Source organism: Sylvia atricapilla, chromosome 6, assembly GCF_009819655.1.
Source record: "Sylvia atricapilla isolate bSylAtr1 chromosome 6, bSylAtr1.pri, whole genome shotgun sequence".
NCBI lineage: Eukaryota > Metazoa > Chordata > Aves > Passeriformes > Sylviidae > Sylvia > Sylvia atricapilla.
Genome location: NC_089145.1, coordinates 5,627,398 through 5,648,551, shown reverse-complemented (window position 1 = coordinate 5,648,551; position 21,154 = coordinate 5,627,398). Strand labels below are relative to the sequence as shown.

At 35.0% G+C, this 21,154-nt stretch overlaps 1 protein-coding gene across 1 annotated transcript in view; it reads right to left on the bottom strand.

Moving 5' to 3' along the window:
* Positions 1–21,154, bottom strand: part of KIF18A (kinesin family member 18A) — a 29,925-nt gene that overhangs the window by 5,448 nt on the left and 3,323 nt on the right. The window contains exons 5-13 of the mRNA XM_066320519.1: positions 17,945–18,142; positions 16,489–16,662; positions 15,524–15,598; positions 15,164–15,273; positions 11,821–11,983; positions 11,099–11,263; positions 10,545–10,666; positions 10,124–10,362; positions 253–736 (exon numbers count right to left, since the gene is read on the bottom strand). Coding sequence (XP_066176616.1) covers positions 253–736; positions 10,124–10,362; positions 10,545–10,666; positions 11,099–11,263; positions 11,821–11,983; positions 15,164–15,273; positions 15,524–15,598; positions 16,489–16,662; positions 17,945–18,142 — 1,730 coding nt within the window. The remainder of the gene's footprint in view (positions 1–252; positions 737–10,123; positions 10,363–10,544; positions 10,667–11,098; positions 11,264–11,820; positions 11,984–15,163; positions 15,274–15,523; positions 15,599–16,488; positions 16,663–17,944; positions 18,143–21,154) is intronic.

Below are 21,154 nucleotides of genomic sequence, written 5' to 3'. Positions count from 1 at the left end.
AATGCTGTATTTTCTTTTTGGTACATATCTTATAAAACAGGATAAACTTTCAACTTCACTTGTTGTCACTAACATACTACTGTTTTCAAATAATGGCAGAATTGAATTTGGTGTTGATCAAAACTGAGGGTTTGGATTTTCAAAACTGTGGGTTTTCTTATAAACCAGATATAAATGGAAAAAACCCAGCTGTAAAGACAGACAGGATTAAATTACTTGGCAATATTTCTCGCCCATATAAAAGGAAAATACCTTTGCACAGTGCTATTGCTGCATGACTGTGACTCCTTCACAGACGAGTAAGCAGACATTTCAGTCGTCTCATCTGTACCTTCATAAAGAATTATTGTTGAGTTCATGACAGCTTCATTGCACTCTGGGATGACATCACATGTAGTGTCCATAATACTGGCCTTTTGGACTGGCATATCTGTGCTACATGCACTGATTTCCCCTAGGCCTGCAAGGTGCAAATCCTCCTTCACCACAGTCTGAGTACAGAAGCTTGGCACTGGCTTTCTGCAAGACTCTGGTGTATAGACTATGGGGTAGACATCCTTGGCAAGAGAATCCTCCAGCTGCTGGAAGTTGCCCTGGTTGGAGGCAGGTGGACTTGGAGCTAGCACAGGAGAGTCCATTAGCTTCCTCCTAGTTCTCTTCTGTGGTGGTTCTGTATATTCTAATTCTTGTTGTGTATTTTTATTAATTTCTTGGGATGGCATGCCAAAAGAGGTGCCTGTGAAACATAAGTAACAGTGATTAGCACATCTAATTGCACATACCTCTTAAATCTTGCTTTTTCCTTCCTCTCCCTTACTGAGATATTAACAAAAATAATTACAAATATTATTTATTTCACTTACATATCAACTTGATCATATAACTGAAATTATTTCTAGTGCTGCATTGTCTAAGATGGTATTTGCTGTGACAGTCAAAGTGTTATAAACATGCATAGGTTGGCAGAGTTGATATCAGAGGCTATAGAAATAATCACAACTAAGATCTGACACATGACAAGAGGGGAATGGAAGAGTACTGAAAATTACTGCAATACCATGACAAAACTCATATTTTAAGGTGGTACAATCACAGCAATCTAGAGCTGAGTCCTGATCACAGCCATTTTTTCCCCCCAGCAAGTACCATGCAGAATAATGTGAGACTGTTGAAAAAGGAATGACACAGAACCATTCAGAAGGACAAAATTCTCTGACACTGCACTAGAGAAAGCAGGAAACAAAGAAGTTACTAGGATTCTGTCACTCTACTATAACAACTGTGATGAGCAAAGCTCTTGACTAACAACTTCCTCCACCCTCAAAAATAAAGCAAACAATATAGTGTAATTGGCCATCCTCATTCATCCTGATTTAAACTATTTTTCTTGAAGTGTCATGTTTTTATTTTCAAGCAAGTGGCAACAAAGGCAATCTCCAAAGTAAGACAGAAGAGGTCTTTCTTTAACTCAAACATTCAGTGAAGGAGAATTATTTTGAGACACAGTTCACTGTTCAAATGGTGACTTACAGAGTTAATAAAAAAACAATGGAATTTCTTCTTTAAACAAATCTAGAACTGGAGAGGGCTGTCAAAACCCCAAGTTCTTCTATATTTAAGTTCCAGTACAAATTTAAGAAATGAAGCCTAGTATCCTTAAAATGTCTGTGGATTGGATCTCCCTCAGCTGGCAGCCACAGATTCATACTTCTCCTGTCTGCATTACCACTTCATGCTTATGAGCAACCGAACTGCAAAAAGAACTCCTGCCTTTTAAATTGATGCAACTTACTCAGGAATTAGCTAGGTATTCCTAGAACAGCGTTGATAAATATTTATTTCTTCTAAATTTCATTCTATTTTTGCCTCAGACTAAGAAAACTAGTTTGAACTCCTCAGTCTGAATGCTTTTGTTCAAAAAACATTCTTTGAACAGGACAGAGATTGCTTAAAAACAGGTATGTACCATATTATTGCATCTCCACAAGCTTGATTTGTAACAGAAAGCAAGGCTTAAATAGCTGTAGCTTTTTCTCTGCTTACCATTTCTCCAGCTCTATTTCATTTTGACCTTGTCCAGTTGCAACCCAATTTGCCAAGATGCTTTAAAAAAGCCAATTCTCCAAGTACCCTCAGAAATCAGATATATTTGGGGAAAAGGCCCAGGTAAGATTCACATTGAAGAAAAGCCAATGAGGGATGATCTCAGCACTCTTTTTGCCTACACACTTTGGTACTAGACATGCCATATGATTGGATACCCAGCTACATGAGCTGATGCCCAATTAGAAGATACAAAATAGAGCTGTAAGAGACAGCCAAGGACTTAATGATCATAATGAGACCTAGACCTGCCCCAGGAGGATAGAACAGGTAGTATCAAAGTGTGGACAAGTAGCGAGTAAATCAGATGGTTAGACAGGCCACAGGTCCATTCTATGTTGCCACAACAAAATTCAGAAATGAAACCACTGAAAAAATAAAGCAAACATTTATTCCTCATTCAGGGGCTCAGTGTCAGAATGAACACTGTTTAAATTGCTTATGGGAAAAAGTATTGTGGACAACTACATGAATGATTACAATTCTATAACATTGCTTCCAGCTTTGAAGAAACACATGGAAAACCTAAGCCTGCATGCACTACTTGACATGAAATAACTGAATTGTGCATTTTTCTATGTGTGCACCTATGCACAGCTCACTTTATATATGTAAAGGACCATTTTCTTTATTAAAATGCAAAACGTGATTATTTTATACCGCATCTTATTCACAGCCAGTTTTCACCAGGTGAAAAGCAGCAGGTTGCTGAGATGAAGTGCCTTGACTGTAATGTAAACACTAGGCTAATTCAGGCTATTACCCAAAAAGTAGTGGAATGGAAACAGTAGTAAAAGAGGGCCTGAGTGTTCCCCAAATAATCTTTACCCAAAATAAAATAGGCCCACTGTGATAAAGACTTATTTCTCCAAGACTTGGTTTGATTTAGTAACAAACAAGAAATTTACTTATGAACAATTTAAAACATCTACTCCCTGACACCATTAACAATGCTATGCTTCATTATGGACTCGCTCTTTAATTTTATTTTAATAAGTAGAATACATACCTAAGTGTAATAGACCAACAAATCTTGAAAAAAATTCTAGTCATCCCAATCAAAAATTGAATCCAGACCTTTTTAAAAAAAGATTTGATATCTTGCATTCTTAAATACAGGAATAAGGTTTATATAATCTAGTGTCTGAAATAACTATCCATTAAATGCCTCAGGACACATTTTTAATTTTTTTTTATTTTTACTCCTACTTATATGCATCTGAATGTTTGTTTCAGGAAAAATAATGGTTAGAATTCTATTAGTCCATTGTTACATTAGGACAGGGAGGTTTCAGTTTCATAAAGTTTGCTTACTGTAAGACACTGAGGTTTTGCTAATGTCCTAAAGTTACTAGAAGGAAGTCTGATGGAGAAACATTTTAGTGGGAGTGCCAAGGTTTAGAAGCTTCTACAGGCCTAAATATTGGAAGCATTTTAAAATTAACTGTAAATACTAGGATTTAAATCATTAACTAAATACGTAAAGAACACAAAAGTACTGCCAACATAAATAATTTGAAGAATTCCATCATAATGGAGAGCACTTTGTACTGTAATACAAGTAAACTAATAACGATAGTTGCAGGAATTCTATATAAAGCAAATACAAGCTCTTAGTAAAATCAAAGACCTATTTTAAAAATCTATTTATTTCTGGAATAAAACTAATTGTAAAACTAAGTTAGAACATAACAAGCTTTTCTTTTCATTAAAGTGTCAAAAATAAAATAAAATACTTAAGATATGTCCCTTCCCATAGCTTTTTAGGAAAATATTAAGTTGCTTCTAACACAGTAAACAGATAAACAAACATCACCAGCAGTATTGCATTTAACTTGGCCTCACTAAATAACATAAACCAAATATGATATGACAAAAACAACTCCAGAACCCTAACTCCACTTTAGCTAGTTGTTCTGCTGTATATAGCTCCGAGCAGTTATGATCTCAGGTAAATAAAAACACAGGTAGAAAAATATCTGGACCCACAAAATAAAGAATTGCCAATGTTTCTATTTCCATCTTATCAAGGAAGCAAGATAGTGAAGCTAGTGGCTAACTTCCTTGGAAGTGCTTTTAATAGCTACTATTAAGAAGTTTATGTAAAAGGGACTCAGACAACAGAAATTGCTACAGAAACTCTACTACTTTCATGAATTTCTAAATACGTGGTACTGAAGATGATACAGTGGAGAACCTATTTATATTTCCTTGAGGAACAAATCCAAGTAGTTACTGAATGGATATCTAATGATAATCATTAAGTACTGTCATTATTTTCCTACTGAAAGATAAACAACATGCCCCAACTATAAAAAAAAAAAGAAATTATCAAACATGTTCCATAATAAGGCAGGGAAATTATGCTTATAGTCTATATTTGCTTCATGTTTAATAGCTACTACAATCTTTTGCACTAATATAGTCATCATAATTCAGTAATATTTTTTATTTCATATACAAAAATGAATCACTTAGATACGTCATAGAAATGCTGCAATTAACTTGATGAAGTGGTTTAAAAGAAAAATTTGGAAGTTTTATTTCCTTAACTAGTACTTTCAGCTACAATGCATTTCTTTAAAAATAAACATTATTCCAAATATATCTTAGCGAAGAGATCACATATTTGCTGATCCCTAATTTCATAATTAAAAAAAGATGATTAAAAAAAGATAATTGTCAAAATTCTTTAAGACACTCTTTAGGAGATTCACTCAGAAATGAAACATAAAGCCATCATCCACTGATCAACCACACCTGCCTGGTGACACGAGGTGATTTTGGTCCTTCATATCATTTGTCCCAAAAGACTACTCAGAAGTACTGATTTATCTGACAAGAAACAGAGCAGTATCAGATATTTACAGCCCTGTGCAGTAATACGAGAAGCAGAATGCACCATGTGTGAAACATGAGTCACAGGAAAAGCGAGCAGAGCTCATGGCAAAACAACTCTGATGAATTAAGTTAGTTCTAATTGACATTAGGGACAAAATAATGGCCAAGACTTGTCTTCTTCTGGAACTCATGCTAATACATGCATAAGGGGATTATTTCTGGAAACTGTGCTAAATTAAGTCTACCAGGTTGTTCTGCTAAAGTGAAATTAAGTATTAATGTAGTCATTTCAATAAACATTTCTGGGCTACCACTGATTGATCAAATTACAATTCTAATCATACATTTTCATTCTTTTAACAACTGACTCATGGAATTCCAAATTGCAAATGAAGTCTAGTCAATGCATTTCAATTATTTAATATTCCTGTGACCCAAAGGCATCATCACTGTGATGGCAAGTTTCACAACAGGTTCACAAACAACAGCTGCGAACTGAAAAAGGCTCAAATCCAGGCTGCATTCTTGCAAGTCCCAGTGATCAGGTATACTGTTTTACACAGCATGAGAAGAAATACTTAGAAGTCACATAAGGCAGTATGAAAGAGCTGTTTAAGATAAATCTTTTCTACTTAAGACGTACATTTTTCCTACTTTTAATCAATTTTTTTGCTATGTACAACGATATCCAAATTTTTCCTGCCATACAAAAAAAAAAAAATTACTTTTCAAGTCAGAATGTTTGTGCCAAGGGGAGGCAATGGATGCCTTTTTTTTTTTTTTTTCCCTATAAATCAATTCCATTCTCTCAGTGGTAACATACACTAAGGCTTCTGGAAATGGGATGCTTGAAACAGTGCCAAGAACTTCCCCATTCAAAGAAATACTTGCAAGTACCAGTCAGACCTCTCCACCCATCAGTCTGAATTTTGAATGCTGTATGGCTCCGCATTAATGAACACTTAAGAATGGGCACCAAAATATATTTTGAAGTGAACTTGCTTCCACAGCTTGAGCTTTCTTTGAGGTGAACAGTTAAATTGTTCATGACATTGCACATTTATGGTTACATTATGCATATACAAGCTTAATCTAATTTTTTAATGTATGTGCTAAAAAAAAGGAAAAGATATTGGAAAGCCAGCATTTTCTGTAAAAAACAACAAATTTAACTTATAATTAAGGTCAGAATCTAACAAAAGGGGTTTAAAGATTTCAAAGGCTAAAGGAAAAACAAGATATAAGGTCAGCTCCTGTAGTGAAGCTCTACATGTGCTTTGGCAAAGCATATGAACTTTAATTAGCTTTCACTAGAAATCAAGAGTTGATTCACAAGAATTGACTTCCCTTATAATTTGACCACAGAAACAGACATTGAATGGATGTCCAGAAAACATCTTTATCTTTTCCTCCCATACTATCACTTTATACTATTTAATATATAAAAGACCCTTTCCTAGGAAGAAATCTTCATTAGAAATAAAGACTTAGGCATTATTGCTAATCTGCTGAAATTCTTCACTATTTTGAATTATAGGAAGAAGGACCTTATATCAAGATAATATCAAAATCATTTAATATAATAAAGTAAGAACACTTAGAATTATATTCCAAGAACTTATTTCTGTAGAAGACTTTTAAGAAAACCTAGAATAAATCCTGCTACCCTTTCACCTTTGCTCTCCTTCTCTTCACATTTTTTAGATGCTTTTTCCACATCAATTGACTTTCTTCTTCAGGAGCAGTTACCAATTGTAGTTAATTCCAAAGAAACACACAAGACGTTAAGGTCCCACTTTCATAGTTTTAGCCATTCTGCAGAAATTATGTAGCTGCTTTGACCTTTTGGAGACAGTGCTTGTAATCAGAGAAGTTATTTATGTGACTTAAAATACTTTAATTTTTATGTGAAAACACCCACTAACAATTTATTTGCATTTGAACATTGTTATGTTCAAAGAACAGCAGACAAATTTGTGCCATTAAAAAAAGTTCCTTCAATGATTATTGCCTCATGTTCTGCCACACACAGAATTCAGCACTGTCTTGAAATACAGATGGTTTTCTGCATCACTACCAATTTAAACACATAGTAACTAAAGAGAGACCTGTAGTTCATTAATGACAGAAACTTCCAAATATGGATAAGAGATGGATACTGCATGCATCCCTAGATACTTCTGAGTTCAACAAAAGTGATGCAATTATTTATTTTGTAAGCCTACACTGAAGAGAAATTAATGTTTTTCTCATAGTGCTTTGTGTTTTATACAGGAGTGCTCTCTTATCGTTGCAGAGGGCTTTTACCTCAAAAATGGTTTTTCTAATTTGTTAACATAGGTTCAAAGCAATACCTAAGATTTGTTACCAGCAGGTCTAGTACATTCTCTTTCTCAATCTAAATGCTCCAGACCTACATGCAAAGGAATCATTGCAGTGCTATAACTTTTTTACCTTCTCCCCTAAATTATTTAGAGAAGAAATTTTCAAACCAAGGCAACATACATTTATATTAAATGGGAGATTAAAAAAATTACGCTTCTCAAAATAAAAATAAGAGCCAAATCACAAGAACTGAAATGCACTGTTCATTCTTTTGTTTTTTCCAAGCAAAACACTGCTTCCTTCCTAACACCTTGAACAAATTATAGATAGTAAAACATCAATGAATCAAAGGTGCAAGGAGTTTGTTTAAAACTCTCTTTTTTAATTTTTTCACTAAGTTCTTAGGTTAGCTGTTGCTAACATTTAGCAAGCATACTTCCGAGATAACTTTAGGAAGCAGGAATTGGATTCTTAAATAATTTATTTCATCTTCAAAACAACAACAAAAAATTACCACATCCTTCCCATTTCTGGTTGGGATGCTGCCCTTGAACTACTTCATATTCTCCCATGCTAATGTATCTTTTCTGATTTATGATTTTTACTTATTAGTATGTTGCATACATTCTGCACAATAGAAACGGATTTCCATAACACAGTGTCATTTAATAGTCCAATTATTTTAAATGTGAATTCAAACAAACAATTTAAGAGGAGCTATTTAGTTGTGTTTGTGTGATGAACAGAAAAAAAAATCAAGCACTAGTAGATGGATTTCTTTTCTCCTCCCCACTTGTAGTGAAGGCAGTCACTTTTATTGAAGTGATTGTGTAGAAGTTGCAAAATTTGGAGAACAGCTGTTTCTGTTTTATCTGTTTCTATGTTTTATCCTGCATCTAATGAAAAGGGGAAAGAAGTGACAGCAATGCCTCCTATTTCCTCTTCCAAAGACCATAACACAAAAAAAGACCATAAAAATACAACAAAATATTTTTGTGCTAATCTTCAGGCAAAGATATCATTTACAACTTGGAAAAAGAGGCTGTCTTAGCTGAAAATTGAAAAGAGCACCCATTTGCTTACTTCTACATAAAGTTCAACAACATATAGGATAAGAGAATAATTGGAAGACCTACAAGTAAGGTTTTCAAGAAAATCCCTTAAATAATGTCTAATGATTTTAATAAAATGAAATGTTCATGTTTTAGTACCTCATGTGGAATTTAAAAAATAGTAATTTTAGTATTCATTTCACTAAGAACCAATCAGGCCTCTTACAACACAAAGCTTCAAGAAAGGTAGAAAATAAGTAGATTAATCAAGAATTCTAACAAAGCTTACTAGGATCAGAAACTGAAATTCACAATGATAACCTACATATGACGAGACAGAATCATTACAATCAATATTTCATTACAAAGGATATTACAGAGCTTCTGGATTAGTGTCCCTACCTATTCTGTCAGAAAAAAAAAAAAAAGTACCTCTACACACCCCCCCCAGTATCTAAAAACAGGCTTATGATTTAAAATAAATACCAGCTTTCAACATTGCTGAATGAATCCCTGACTAACATGGGCAGAATAAGAAGAGTAAGCATGTAAATCTGCTAACTTTCTTTTCCTTCTCTCTGTAGAAACAAAAGGAAACACACACTAAAAAGAAAAACCAACCCAAACTAAAATCAAACCAAAACACTCATGAAAAAAGCCCCAAACCAACCAAATAAACAAACTAAACAAAACCACTCTAGGTCACTACCAACACACTCTGAACTTCACATTGTAGACAGTGAAACACTATGTATCAACTATTTGGTATCAACACAAACATACACAAAAAACCTCTTTATGAGAAGAGGGGCAATACACAGTTTTGATAAAATAATTCTCAAGCTGTAGAGAAGAAGAAAGCTGCCAAAAAGGAGGGAAATCATTTCACAGTTTGCTAGAGGTCAACGCTCTTTTTGGAACTAGCAGGTTTTGAGAAGCTGAAAAACTTTTTGAAGTGGTATTTATCTCTTTTTCCCTTGTTACCTATGGATGTCTGTCAGTTACAGATGACTAGCAGTAATGAGATATCCTCAGGGTGTCGAGTGCTCCCTATCCACAGCACAAAACACAAGCATGGGCCCCACAGCAGTCGCACTGTCAGGATGAAATTTTGCATGTAATCCATAAGAACAGTATTGTCTATGAGGATTCGTCATCCCTTTTCACCCAAACTATGCTCCAGGGCAACTCACTTCTAAAGCTAAAGAAGAAAAGCAAGCTATATAGAATTACGGCAGAAAATGGGGTCACCAGGATACAGCAAAACAGTCAGTTCTATGGCAGAGATGGTGAATCCTTTGATTCTTGGAAAAAAACTTCCAAAATATTGTAGTAAATTGATTCCAAGTGAACGTGTAATTAATAGTAAATCCTATATCCTTTAAGGCTTTTATTAGAAACTACACAAAAACTATACCTGCTTAACATTTCAAGTCCCTTTAAGAGAATTATAACCAACTAACACTATGATTCCTTTCCCATCAATGTCACATGAAAGATTCAAATGCATGTTTTAATAGCACTCACAGGATCTATGAACATTGATCCATGGGGTATGTTAGAAGAAGAGGAGGATGAGTTCATCTGTTGCAGTGCTTATCTAGCCATTGAAAATGTAAATTTCTTTCCTATATCCAATTAAGAACAGTGTAAAATTTAAAGAAAGCAGGTCTGAGACTCAATTTTACATTTGGCTTCAGTATCTGCAGAAGTGCACATCTGCGTTTATAGATGATAGCTGACTGTGCCAGGAGATATTTAAAAGTATTTCCAACAGAGAAAAAAATTAATGATATCCTTACGGCACGGGGTGTTTGGTCTGCTCACAAGCTGTGGGAATGAAAAGATAGCCAACATTTCTACTTCATGGTTTTGATTTTGATTCTTTTCTTCAGTCTGGTCAGCCCAAGCTACCGATTTTGGTCTTTGAATCAGCTGCTCAACCTCTGCATATTCAGTCTCACTTAAGCCATTTGTCAACCCAGCTTCTTTCAAAATCAGGTACTGCTTGCGAAGAACTGGAAGGGCAGTATTTAGTACTCTGTAAAACAGCAAGAGGCAAGACAAGTTTGCTTCAGAAAACACAATTTTAACCCAGAAAACAGAAGGCTTGAGAAAAATCTTGCTTCAGTTTCAATTAAAACTAAATTTTCTAAATAGGTCTTCTCAAGTTACAAGTGTCAGAAAGTAGTCCTAACCCACCTGCCATGAAACCATACTTACTTTTCTGTTTGCTTATTATACTGATCTTGAAGGGACACCAGAGACAACATGTGTTCAATCTGAGCTTTAAGGGACTGAACTTCTAGGTTTAAATGGCAATACTGCAGATCTTGACAAAGTTCCTTTGGGAAATTAGGGATAAAAACAAAAATCAAACAGCTGTACATCAAACTGGTAGGAAGAAATTAAAACTTAAACTAAAAATACTATTAGATCAGCCTATATTGAAAAGTAAAGATGAACTGTAGATCTATTATAATTATAAAGTTAATAGTAGAAAAGTATGAATTATTTGATTTTTATTTACATGCATAAATATAATTTTGTAGATGCCTTTGACCAATAGTGTGTGTGCTGCAATTAGCATTAACAATCCAGCAGGCACACATGGATGCATATCTATGAACACCCAAACTTGTTTTCCTCTTTCTGTATACTCTCTCCATATATTTTACTTTATTTCAATTACTAAGCTGTTTTTAACTGAGAGATCTTCACCCTTTTTCCAGTTCTCCTCCCCATCCCCAACCATGACAAAGTGAAAGGCAATTTACTTTTGGAATACATCCATCCTGACCCAGAAGGCGCATTTCATTTTCAACACGGTGCAGCCATTTGGTGTTTTCCTCAAAAAGATTGGTCTGCTCTTCTTTTTTCTTCTGCATGCGTACACAGTGGCTATTAAGTGCTGAAAGCCTCAGATCCCGTTTGCAAGTGGCCTAAAAAAAAATCCCCCCACAAATAATCAGTATTTAAGGTGGAAACTTGCAAATTATGTTCACCAAATTCTCTTTATATATAAAGATTTTTTTTCATTAATTTAATATAACATAACCAAATAATTCATAGTAACTCAAGAATGAATAAGAAGCAATATTTGTTTTCTCTATGCAGTATGTCCTACAAAAAGCCTGCCAAAAGCTAAAGCATTGAGTAAAAGGAAAATCCTTTAGCTTTAAACATTGAACTCTTCTGATGGTTGTACTGTTTCTGAAATATAACAACTAAAAGGCACAAAACCAGCAACAGCAAGATGGATATAAGTAAAGCAGCGTCCTAACAGTGTCCTCTTTCCTATTTAGAAGATAACTATATCCTACTGTTTACCTCAAAAATTAGGTCACTACATCAATAGTCACAGAGGAGTGATAGCCTGTGTACCCTAGTTTAATTAAATATGTATGCATTAGTTCATTACATAATTACTTAAGCAAAATTTACACAGTTAAACCAAAATGAAGACATGTTACTCTGCACTACATTACAGAAAACTCACCTTTTCTACTCTTTCTTCAGAACATATCAGTTGAATTTGTTCATGACATTGATTCTGGTAATATTTCTTTAGTGTATTTTCTTTCAGTTTCTTTTCCACCTTGAGGTATTCTTTTCTGATTTCCTCACGGTTTGCAAAAACATTTTTAAGTATTTCTTTATATCTAAAACCAAAGGATAATATTTATTGAAGACTTTTTATGACCATCTCCTTTGGTAGGGGAATTTTAAATTCCAAATTAATAAAATAAATAAATTAAAAGGAAAAGAGTAAAGCCTATTATAGATAGACACTAAAAAAAAAAGTCAGTACATTGGTAAGAATTTTATGTATTTGAACTGAAAATGGTATGTGAATTTTTTAAGGAGTCACTAAAAATAATCTTGTCATAATTATGAAGATAATGCTGGGATTTAAAAGATTTATGTGAAGAAGCTTCAGACACCTTTCTCTAACTCCAAAAGATAAATACTAAATACCTATGTTCTCCACTTCTTACATCAATTTATTAAACAGATCAGACTACTGTTGCCATAGACACACAAGGTGTTCAAAAACCTGCTAACTATCCTCAAAAAAAAAAAAAAAAAGGAAAAGCACAAAGGTCTTCAGATGCTCACTTTCCCTAAAGTAGCTGTAAAATTTTCATCACTTATAGATGACAAAAATCAGAACATTTATCATGTTTTAACACATACTAGGCTAGGGGGGGAAACCAAACTAGTGGTAGATGGCACTCAAGGAGTTATTGAGTAACCAGTTCTCTGGCTACCTCTAGTCTGCAACAGAAGTCAGAATATCAAGAATAAGAAGACATGGAAGTATTGCCATACTGCAATATAACTGGTGGTACTTTTTCACTTCACCCATGAATACTGAAAATGCTTCAGTACAGAATGGCCAAAAAGATACTGTATATCTCAATAATAACCAGACTCATATACAAAGTATTTAATTACATCCTATGTTGTTAGAACTTTACATAAAAATAAAAGCACAGTTTAACATGCAAGTGTTCTAAAGACATGCAACATTTGAGGTTATAAAGTTTTTACTATTAAAAAACCCATAAAATTAAAATGGTAAAGAGACCCCCAGGTTCAACTCCAGAACAAGCTGAAGAGACATTCTTGTCATGTAATTGATTTCTTGACAGTGTTTCAGAAGTAGCAATTCTATTTCACAGTCTGAGGTTTGACGAACTGAGTCTTTTATTCTATTCTAAGGGTTTTATTACTTGCCTTTTAGAAAGAAACAGAATTAAGAAAATAATTGTGTACTAAAACATCACAATTTATAAGCATTATTTCTAGAAGGAACAATGATGGGAGTCTACAATCTTTGAGGTCTTCACTAACCTAAGAGATTCTACAATAATGAAACAGTCAACTGTAGAGTATCAGAGTTCTTACCCTATGCTGCTCCTATCTATACAACTACACTATTGATTGCATGCTGCTTGGAGTTTTGTTCTCCATAGCATCCATGGAAACAGTTTCTCCCAGCTGCTTGGGAAACACAGCAATAAGGAATCAAAGTGAATCCTCTCGGTTTCCATCACAGTAAAAAGCTGGGTATGATTCAGATGAGGGTGGAGATTCTGACTTTAAGTATCCTCCTTATAAGGAGCCATTACTGGTAAATCAACTTTTTGTGTACTTATATTCCCCACTGTTCCAAATACAGCATAAAGTATAAAACTCTTAGTGTTTTTTTCAATAGGCACATTTCTGTTCTTATGGAGTTAGCTTTACCCTCTGGTCTTCTCTTGAAAAATTACCAAATATCCAAGGTATGAACTCCCATACTACCTTAGTGTCCAAGAGCTCAAGGACCTGCTGGTTGTAGTTCTTGAGCAAGTGTTTACTGTCTACCCTCAACAGTAGACTTCAGTACCCTCAAGACTTCAAGGGCTGGAGGACAACACATCTCCAAGGTTTAGCAGAAGGAGAAATAACTTTTAGGTTTGAAGAAGCAAGTGGTGCACTCAGTGAGTCTCTTTCAGACAACAGTGACACAAAAATCATGGGTAGTTGGACCAAAATCCAAGACTGTGGATAAGGCTCTCTTCCCTGTCCAAACTAAAAGAGCAAAGGCAGCACAATATTTTCAAAACTTGTAAATGAATGGGAGAAATCAACTCATTACCCACACCACACCAGCATGATGAACCTGGCAGGACATCCATGAGAAGGAAGACTACGAGACATCCGTATCCTTTCTGACAGCCAGAGGGACTGAGATAGGTTTGCATATTGTCCTTTGGATTCTCCGTAACAATGAAATGCAGACAAACATTCTCTGGCCAGCAAATCTTGGCATAGAATATGTCCAGACTTTCGAAAAGATATTTTAGAGACCTTGCCCTTGACTGACTCTTCCCACACACAAAGAATGAAATAAAGGGCAAATCACAGGAAATTAAATCAATCTTAAAGACATACAGTGCAAAAATATGCAGGAAAACTGTCAGAACTATCAACATGACATAAAAGCCCACACTTCTTTTGAAAATTAAACTTAAATAACCTGAATGAAAGGGTTTATTGGAATGTCTGGAATGCCACTAAAAGCGCAGTTAGAGAACATCTTGCTTTGAATGGTTTTTTACTATACCTCAAAGTTTTGCAGGTTAAAAAAATTGCACATTCAAAGTACCAAAGAAAAGGTTAGCTAAATCAATGTAGGTGAGTAATTGTCAGAAATATGAGGTGAGATCTGCAGAGACACATCCAGAAAGTCTTCAGCTACAAAACCTACCCTCTTCACGGAATACTATGCCTTCTGCAACAAATTGATACTTCACATTTTAGCTTGTTACATTTTGTGTTTTCTCATGAGACTGTCACATGAGAAAAGGTAGACAGGAACACCACCAAGAAGAAAAAGAGGCCAAGAAATATTAAAGCAATAGAAAATAAGAAATCTACAAATATAAAGTAAACTCTTTGTAGAAAAACTTCCAGGTTTTGTCTCTGTTAAACCTTGCAGGAAAGATACAACTTGAATTAGTGTCTGCCAACAGTCACAGGAGCTGCTGTCATTTATGCAAACTACATTCTGCCTGCCCACAAACACAGCCTGTTAAGAAGCTTTGTTGGAAGCCAGCATTCATATGCTCCTTCCTGTCACATGTAATTTCCTACAGCCCCCCCTTTCATTTTAAAACCACCACCAAGTTGTTCTAAAAAGAAACAACATGTCAGGCAAAGCCATACCTAGACCTAAGTATAGCAATGGTAAAATTAGGAAACCAATACTGAAAAGAGGTTTGTTTTACAAATGCTTTTACAATTTTGACAAACTCCAGCTCGGAAGCAAGCTCACGATGTGATTCATTTACCTTTCTATTTCCACTCGCTGGTTGTTTGAAAGTTCTGCAGTATTATAATTTTCAGAAATGCTTGCTTGCTTTTCTTCATATTCTCTCAGTTTCTCCTTCAACATTAGGATCTAAACCAAAAGAAGTATCTTTTAAGTGAAATACGTTTTTTTTTCTTTTTTTCCAAAAATGATAATTTTGTGCTGATATTGAACAACTTAAAAATGGCAGCAGGTGCTATTCCTCTCAGAAGACAAAATTTTCTTACTTCAAAGTTCATTAGAACCATATTACTTTCTGGATTCAATCCCATAAACTATTTTTTATATTCAAAGTTAGCAGTTAACCTTTCAACCTCTTATGAACAGATTTTTTACATACCTCTTTCTTTTGTTCATTGCAAATTTTAGCATACTGGCTTATGTGACTGTCCAAACTAACAACGTTGCTCTTCAACTGTAAGGAAACAAGTTAGAATTTAAAGGCAGCTCCTTCAGGTTTCCATGCACAATAAACATACCATGTATACGTACTACACAGTTACACATAACTATATTATGAGGAAAGAGATTAATAAAATTCTGACTTGCAAAACGAGAATAGGACTGTCAGCTTTTGCACATTTTGTCATTGTTGCACACCCATGGCTAGGACATTCCCCCAACAAACCAAGAAAAATTACATTTACATATGCAAGCACGTTTTGCATTTATTCAATTAGTTTTACTATTTAAATGTCTTATCTTGTGCATTTTATTATAAAAGCTTCCTCTAAGCACGCAACAAATGGAAACGACAGTGAACCCTGTATTACAGAAAAAGAATTAGGAGGTGCAATAAAAAAAGATTATGAAAAATAAAATTAAACAATAGAGAGCAGAAACAGGATATTCCAGCTTTTCATTTATCAAGACAATCTCACTGAGCTTCTTGACTCCAGCTGAATTCTACCAGTACAAACCTGGACTGGTTCCTGTACAACTGGTCAGAATTTTTTTTAATATACTTTACAGTTCTCTGAAAAAGTAATAGCAAGATACTAAAAAAGGATGTGAATTCTGCCAGCTGAGGATTATTTCAAAATTTCATGCTCACAAGACAAACTGTTTCAAACTGCCAGCATCATCTCATTAATGAAGCTATGTTGCTTTTAGGCCAGATCCAGGATTTACTATGTATCTACCACACCTATCAGTCAGATAAAGGAAGAGTTGACTGTAAAGAAGACCAAACAAAATTTTGAGACAGAAGTGAAAGAAAATAAGATATTCCAAAAGCAATTATTTTTCTTTGACTACTACATTATTGTATTTCAACAGGAGACCAACAAATACCAATATACTCACAGAAGACTTGATGTCCTTTGCTCGGTTTGCATACTTAAGAGTATTATAGGTATCATCATAAAACAAAGAGGATGGGCTAATAGCAGCTATCATTATTGTTCGGCAATTTCCTCCAAGAGAATCTTTCAATAAACGAGTAAGCTTGCTGTTTCGATAAGGAATGTGCTTCTTACTCTAAAAAGAGTGATATATATATATGTATTTATGGTCTAATTAATTGTACTTTAAATAAAAGTCTGCTTAGGATTTCAACAGTAACACAAAATGTAACTAACAGCCATGAAACGTCTCTTTGACATAAGTAATTTTTCTTTGAAGTATCTATCTCAACTTAAACAGTTGAAGTTTTTTTTTTTAAGAAACTGTCCAATACCTTTACAACACATATTAGCTAAGTTACTTTCTGATGCCTGGATATGTGACTCCTATTTTTGAGATGGGACAACTAACAGAAAGAGTGAACTACATTAGACTACTTTCAGTTTACAGAATCATCCAGATTGGGAAGGACCTCTAAAATACCTCTAGTTCAATCCCTCTGCTCAAAGCAGGGTCAGCTAGGTGAGATGGCAAGGAGTATGCTCAATAGGGTTTTGATTACCTCCAAGGATGGAGATTTCACAACTTTGCAGGCAACACACACTCTACTTTGTGAAGCTACAAAATTTTCATTTCATGAAAATTTCATTTAATTTCAACTAAGTTTGGTCACTAGGAACCCAATCCCACATCAAATAAATCAACATGATTCTTCTATTTGTCCATGGTACAGATTTTGAGCTCCATGTTCCCCTCCAACAAGATGCTGATGAGGGCTTACAGCATCAGGAAGTGAAATTAAATCTGATTTTCTCCTGGCATATTTGAAGGAGGAATTTGCTAGTCGGGCAGAAGGAGAAAAAGAGGGTTATGGTAGACAATGGGCTTGACTTATGCAAAAGATCATGAGATTTTGTCATTGTCCTACACAATTTGTACCTATTCCTTGCCTTGAGTTGGTGAGCCAGATCAGGAGACTGACACTGCTTTGAGCAGGGATGTGCATGTGTACAGATGTACGTGAGATCCCAAAAGAATTTGTTGACCTATTACTTGGAAGAGGTGCTGTTTTAGCCTATAAAAGCTGTTTCCCCCTAAGATTAAAGGTTAATTGTAAGGTTATTCTTGCATGTACTCATGCAGGCTACTCTATATATGTCTGATTTCAAAGAAGGTAGGTAAGAAAAGCAGGTACCATTCATCTTTGACACTATCCTTAGGCAGCTGCACATAATTTTTGAGAACTTTCTCTCATAGGGACCATCTTTCAGCTATCACAGGTATGATGGTAGAAATGATGATGTGAGCAGCATCAACAATGTAAACAACATTATTCAATCAGCTTAGCACTTTTTAATTTTTTTTTTTTTTTTCAGAACACCAGGAGGTAAAGAGTGCATGGGAAAGGAGCACATACCTTTGGATCTGCCAATGCATTAATGACATTTCCAAGAGCAAGCAGGGACCGGTTAATATTTGTTCCTTCTATAAAACGAGCCCCCTTGGCTCTTGTTGCATTGGCACGTTCAGATCCTGCCAGGTCAATGAGAGACATTTTGGCAATACGAATATCTTGATTAATACTAGCTGTTTTATCTTGCTGCCGTAGATAAATCTACAATTAAAAGAAAAAAAAAAAAAAGGAAAACAATTGAAAAGTAATCATCAATTGGTCTAAGCATTAATTTCAGAGTTTAATAACCATTTTAAGACATTTGTGTTTGAATCCTTCTTATAATCCAAGTAAAACCTTTCAGTACATATCTAATGCGAACAGTTTGGTTTAATGGAAGATAGTGAATCCATTTCTGATACATTTTCAAGTCCCTTGTTTCATGTATCACTAAGGAAAGAAGCAGAGTATAGTTGCAGTGAGTTTGACTGAGGTGGAGTTAATTTTCTGCGCAGCAGCCCACGTGTTGTTTCCTAGATTTGTGACCCAAACAGTGGTGATTAGCTTTTGCTGAGCAGCAGTTGTATGGTGCCAAGGTACTGGGCAAGAGCTTGCAAGCAAACAGCTGATCCCAGCTGACTGAAAGTTGCTCTGAGTAGTCATTGTGTGATAAGTAGCTGGGCACTGGTCTGATGGTGGCAAGCAATTGCCTCCTCTGCCACTTTCCCTTCACTTAAGTGAACCACAAGGTACCTCCTTCTCTTGCTTTGGATTCTCTCTTGTCCTGCTGCAGAGGAGTAAGTGACCAACTGGCTCAGGCTCACAAAGCAGCAAAGCAAGTGAGTTTTTTACAGGGAGAATGAATTTCACAGCTCTTGATTTTTCTGCACTAAAAATGCCTATCATACTCCTGAACTTTAAATTGAAAGAGGTGTTCCTTTTTCAAATGCACATTTAGGACTACACCATAAAGAGATGCATAGGGATAAACCAGGGAAAAGGCTGACCTTTCAGTGATTTAGATTTAATTGTATCTTCCATTAATAGGAAACAATACTCATTTACTGCTGTGAAAATACACTCCATGATCTTTTCAAATGTGATGCCTCCTGAAGCCACTTGTTCCCCTTCATCCCACTTTCCTGAAATCTTCACAGTATAAAGATGTACAAAGAACTAAATGCTTCTGCTTCCTTCTGCTGTTGAAGGTATTCTTTCTTCAGGTTTACAAGGAAGTAGACAAAGCATGAATATATGATCAGTAAGAAGAACCAAAGTTATCCTTAGATGGCTTTATACCTCTTCAGTATATATCCCCCCTTCTTTTGTGTTGGATGCTTTGCCATTTGTTAATATGGGTAATGGTTACTGACACATTCATGAATGCCCTTCTAGACAGTGAATTAGGAAAGAGATGCCATGAATATAATGTGACTGAATGGCAAAGACAGCATCTCACTACTTCTGTAGCTTCAAGCTTTGTGCATAAGAAATGCAGTCTTGTAACAGAAAACAGATTGACAAGTATTGTGAATAAATAAAAATCCTTATGACTTGCCATGAGATGTAAGTCTATTTCAAATAGATATGTTTTTACATCAAACAGGCCAACTAAGTTCAGTTGGACTGTTTCCAGTAAAATAGACAAAAAGAACCTCAGGCTGGGAACACACTACCAGAACAACACAGTAACTATCATTAATGAAGCAGGGAAAGGTAGAATGACAGCCCAACTATGTTGTATGACTCAAGCTTTTGTAAAAACTCAAAAGATACAGGAAATGCCCCAAAGCAGAACACTCTCAATAGAACAGTGAAGCAATTCACATTTTCCCTTCAGATGCAGTAATTGCCTAACCCAGATAGATATTTCAATCCTAAGACATGTGGTACAGTAAGGCAAAACTTACATCTCTAAAATCAGCTTAGAATGTCCTGGGCAAAGACTTACTAATTTCCGAGTCAGTTTCAGAAAATATCCTGCTCCCATAAAGTTAACAAGAAAAGCCAAAAATAACCTCTCTCTATAAAAAAGCAACCCTTAAAATAATAGAAACATTAAAAATAAAGAGCAATCACGACAGCACTGGGGATTTCTCATCACTTACATCTCTGGAAATAAAGACAAAATTCAGTTATGCAGAATGTCACAGGTTTGTGGAAATATATGAGAAATGGAAGTGATTTATTTAACTGCTTGGCCCTTTTAGAAATGTACAGAGGAAAAAGCCTGCCAGATAATAAAATCCAGAGCTTTTTCCTAAGTAAAGGTGAGGGAGAGAAGACATCCCAGCACAGCAAGTAAACAACCAGAAATCAGCAGTTTGCTCTGGTCTGTCTGTAGCACTGTACCTTGAGCCTTTCTAAAAGGAGCACATATACACCACAATGCACCTCTCAACCCAAACAACTCCAAAAGAAGTCTTTGTGCAATCATGTACAATTTCCTCAGGGGAAATTAAAAATAGGAAGGGCAATTTCAAACATAAGTTTAAGGTATACAGGAAAACTTGGCAGTGACTTTTGGTCTGTTCCATATTTAGAAGCTGGTGTTTTTTAACTTCGCTGTAGTTATTTAGCATCGTCCAAGTCTGCAGATACTGTTAAGACCTCCCCAACAGTTGAGTGCTTTAATGCAAAGACCAGAATCAAATGTATTTTAATATTTTTCAACCCAGGGTGCAAAAAATAAATAATTCAAGATACTGCTTTGCAGTATGTAATAGCAAACAGAAAAAAAAAAAAATAGACATTGTTGATAACAGGACTAGTGTTTAAATATCACAGGTTGTATTTAAAAAGAGAAGCCAGAAGAATAAGGCAGTGTAGCCAACACCAAAAATCTTTGGAGAAGTCTTAAGTTTTAGCATGCTTGCACAGCCCATTTAAAACTCATTTCTGAAAACTAAGAACCATCATTTCAATTTTCTAAAACTTGATCCATACCAGGATATTAGGAAATCACATTATTGTAAAAAATAATATTAACTAATAAAGAAAGTACTACTTGAGATTCTTAGTTTAAAGTCAGACATAACTGCATTCCGTAAATTATTTTTCCCAGAGAAATGCTAAGCAACATCATGAAAACAGAAAGCATTAAAAAAAAAAAAATCAACAACTTTCAGATTATAAGATTAAAATATGGAAGAATATTCAAGCTTTAAATTACCATTTTACGTAAGTTATTTCTCCTGAGGAATACAAATTAAGAAGGTCTAAGTACACATTTTA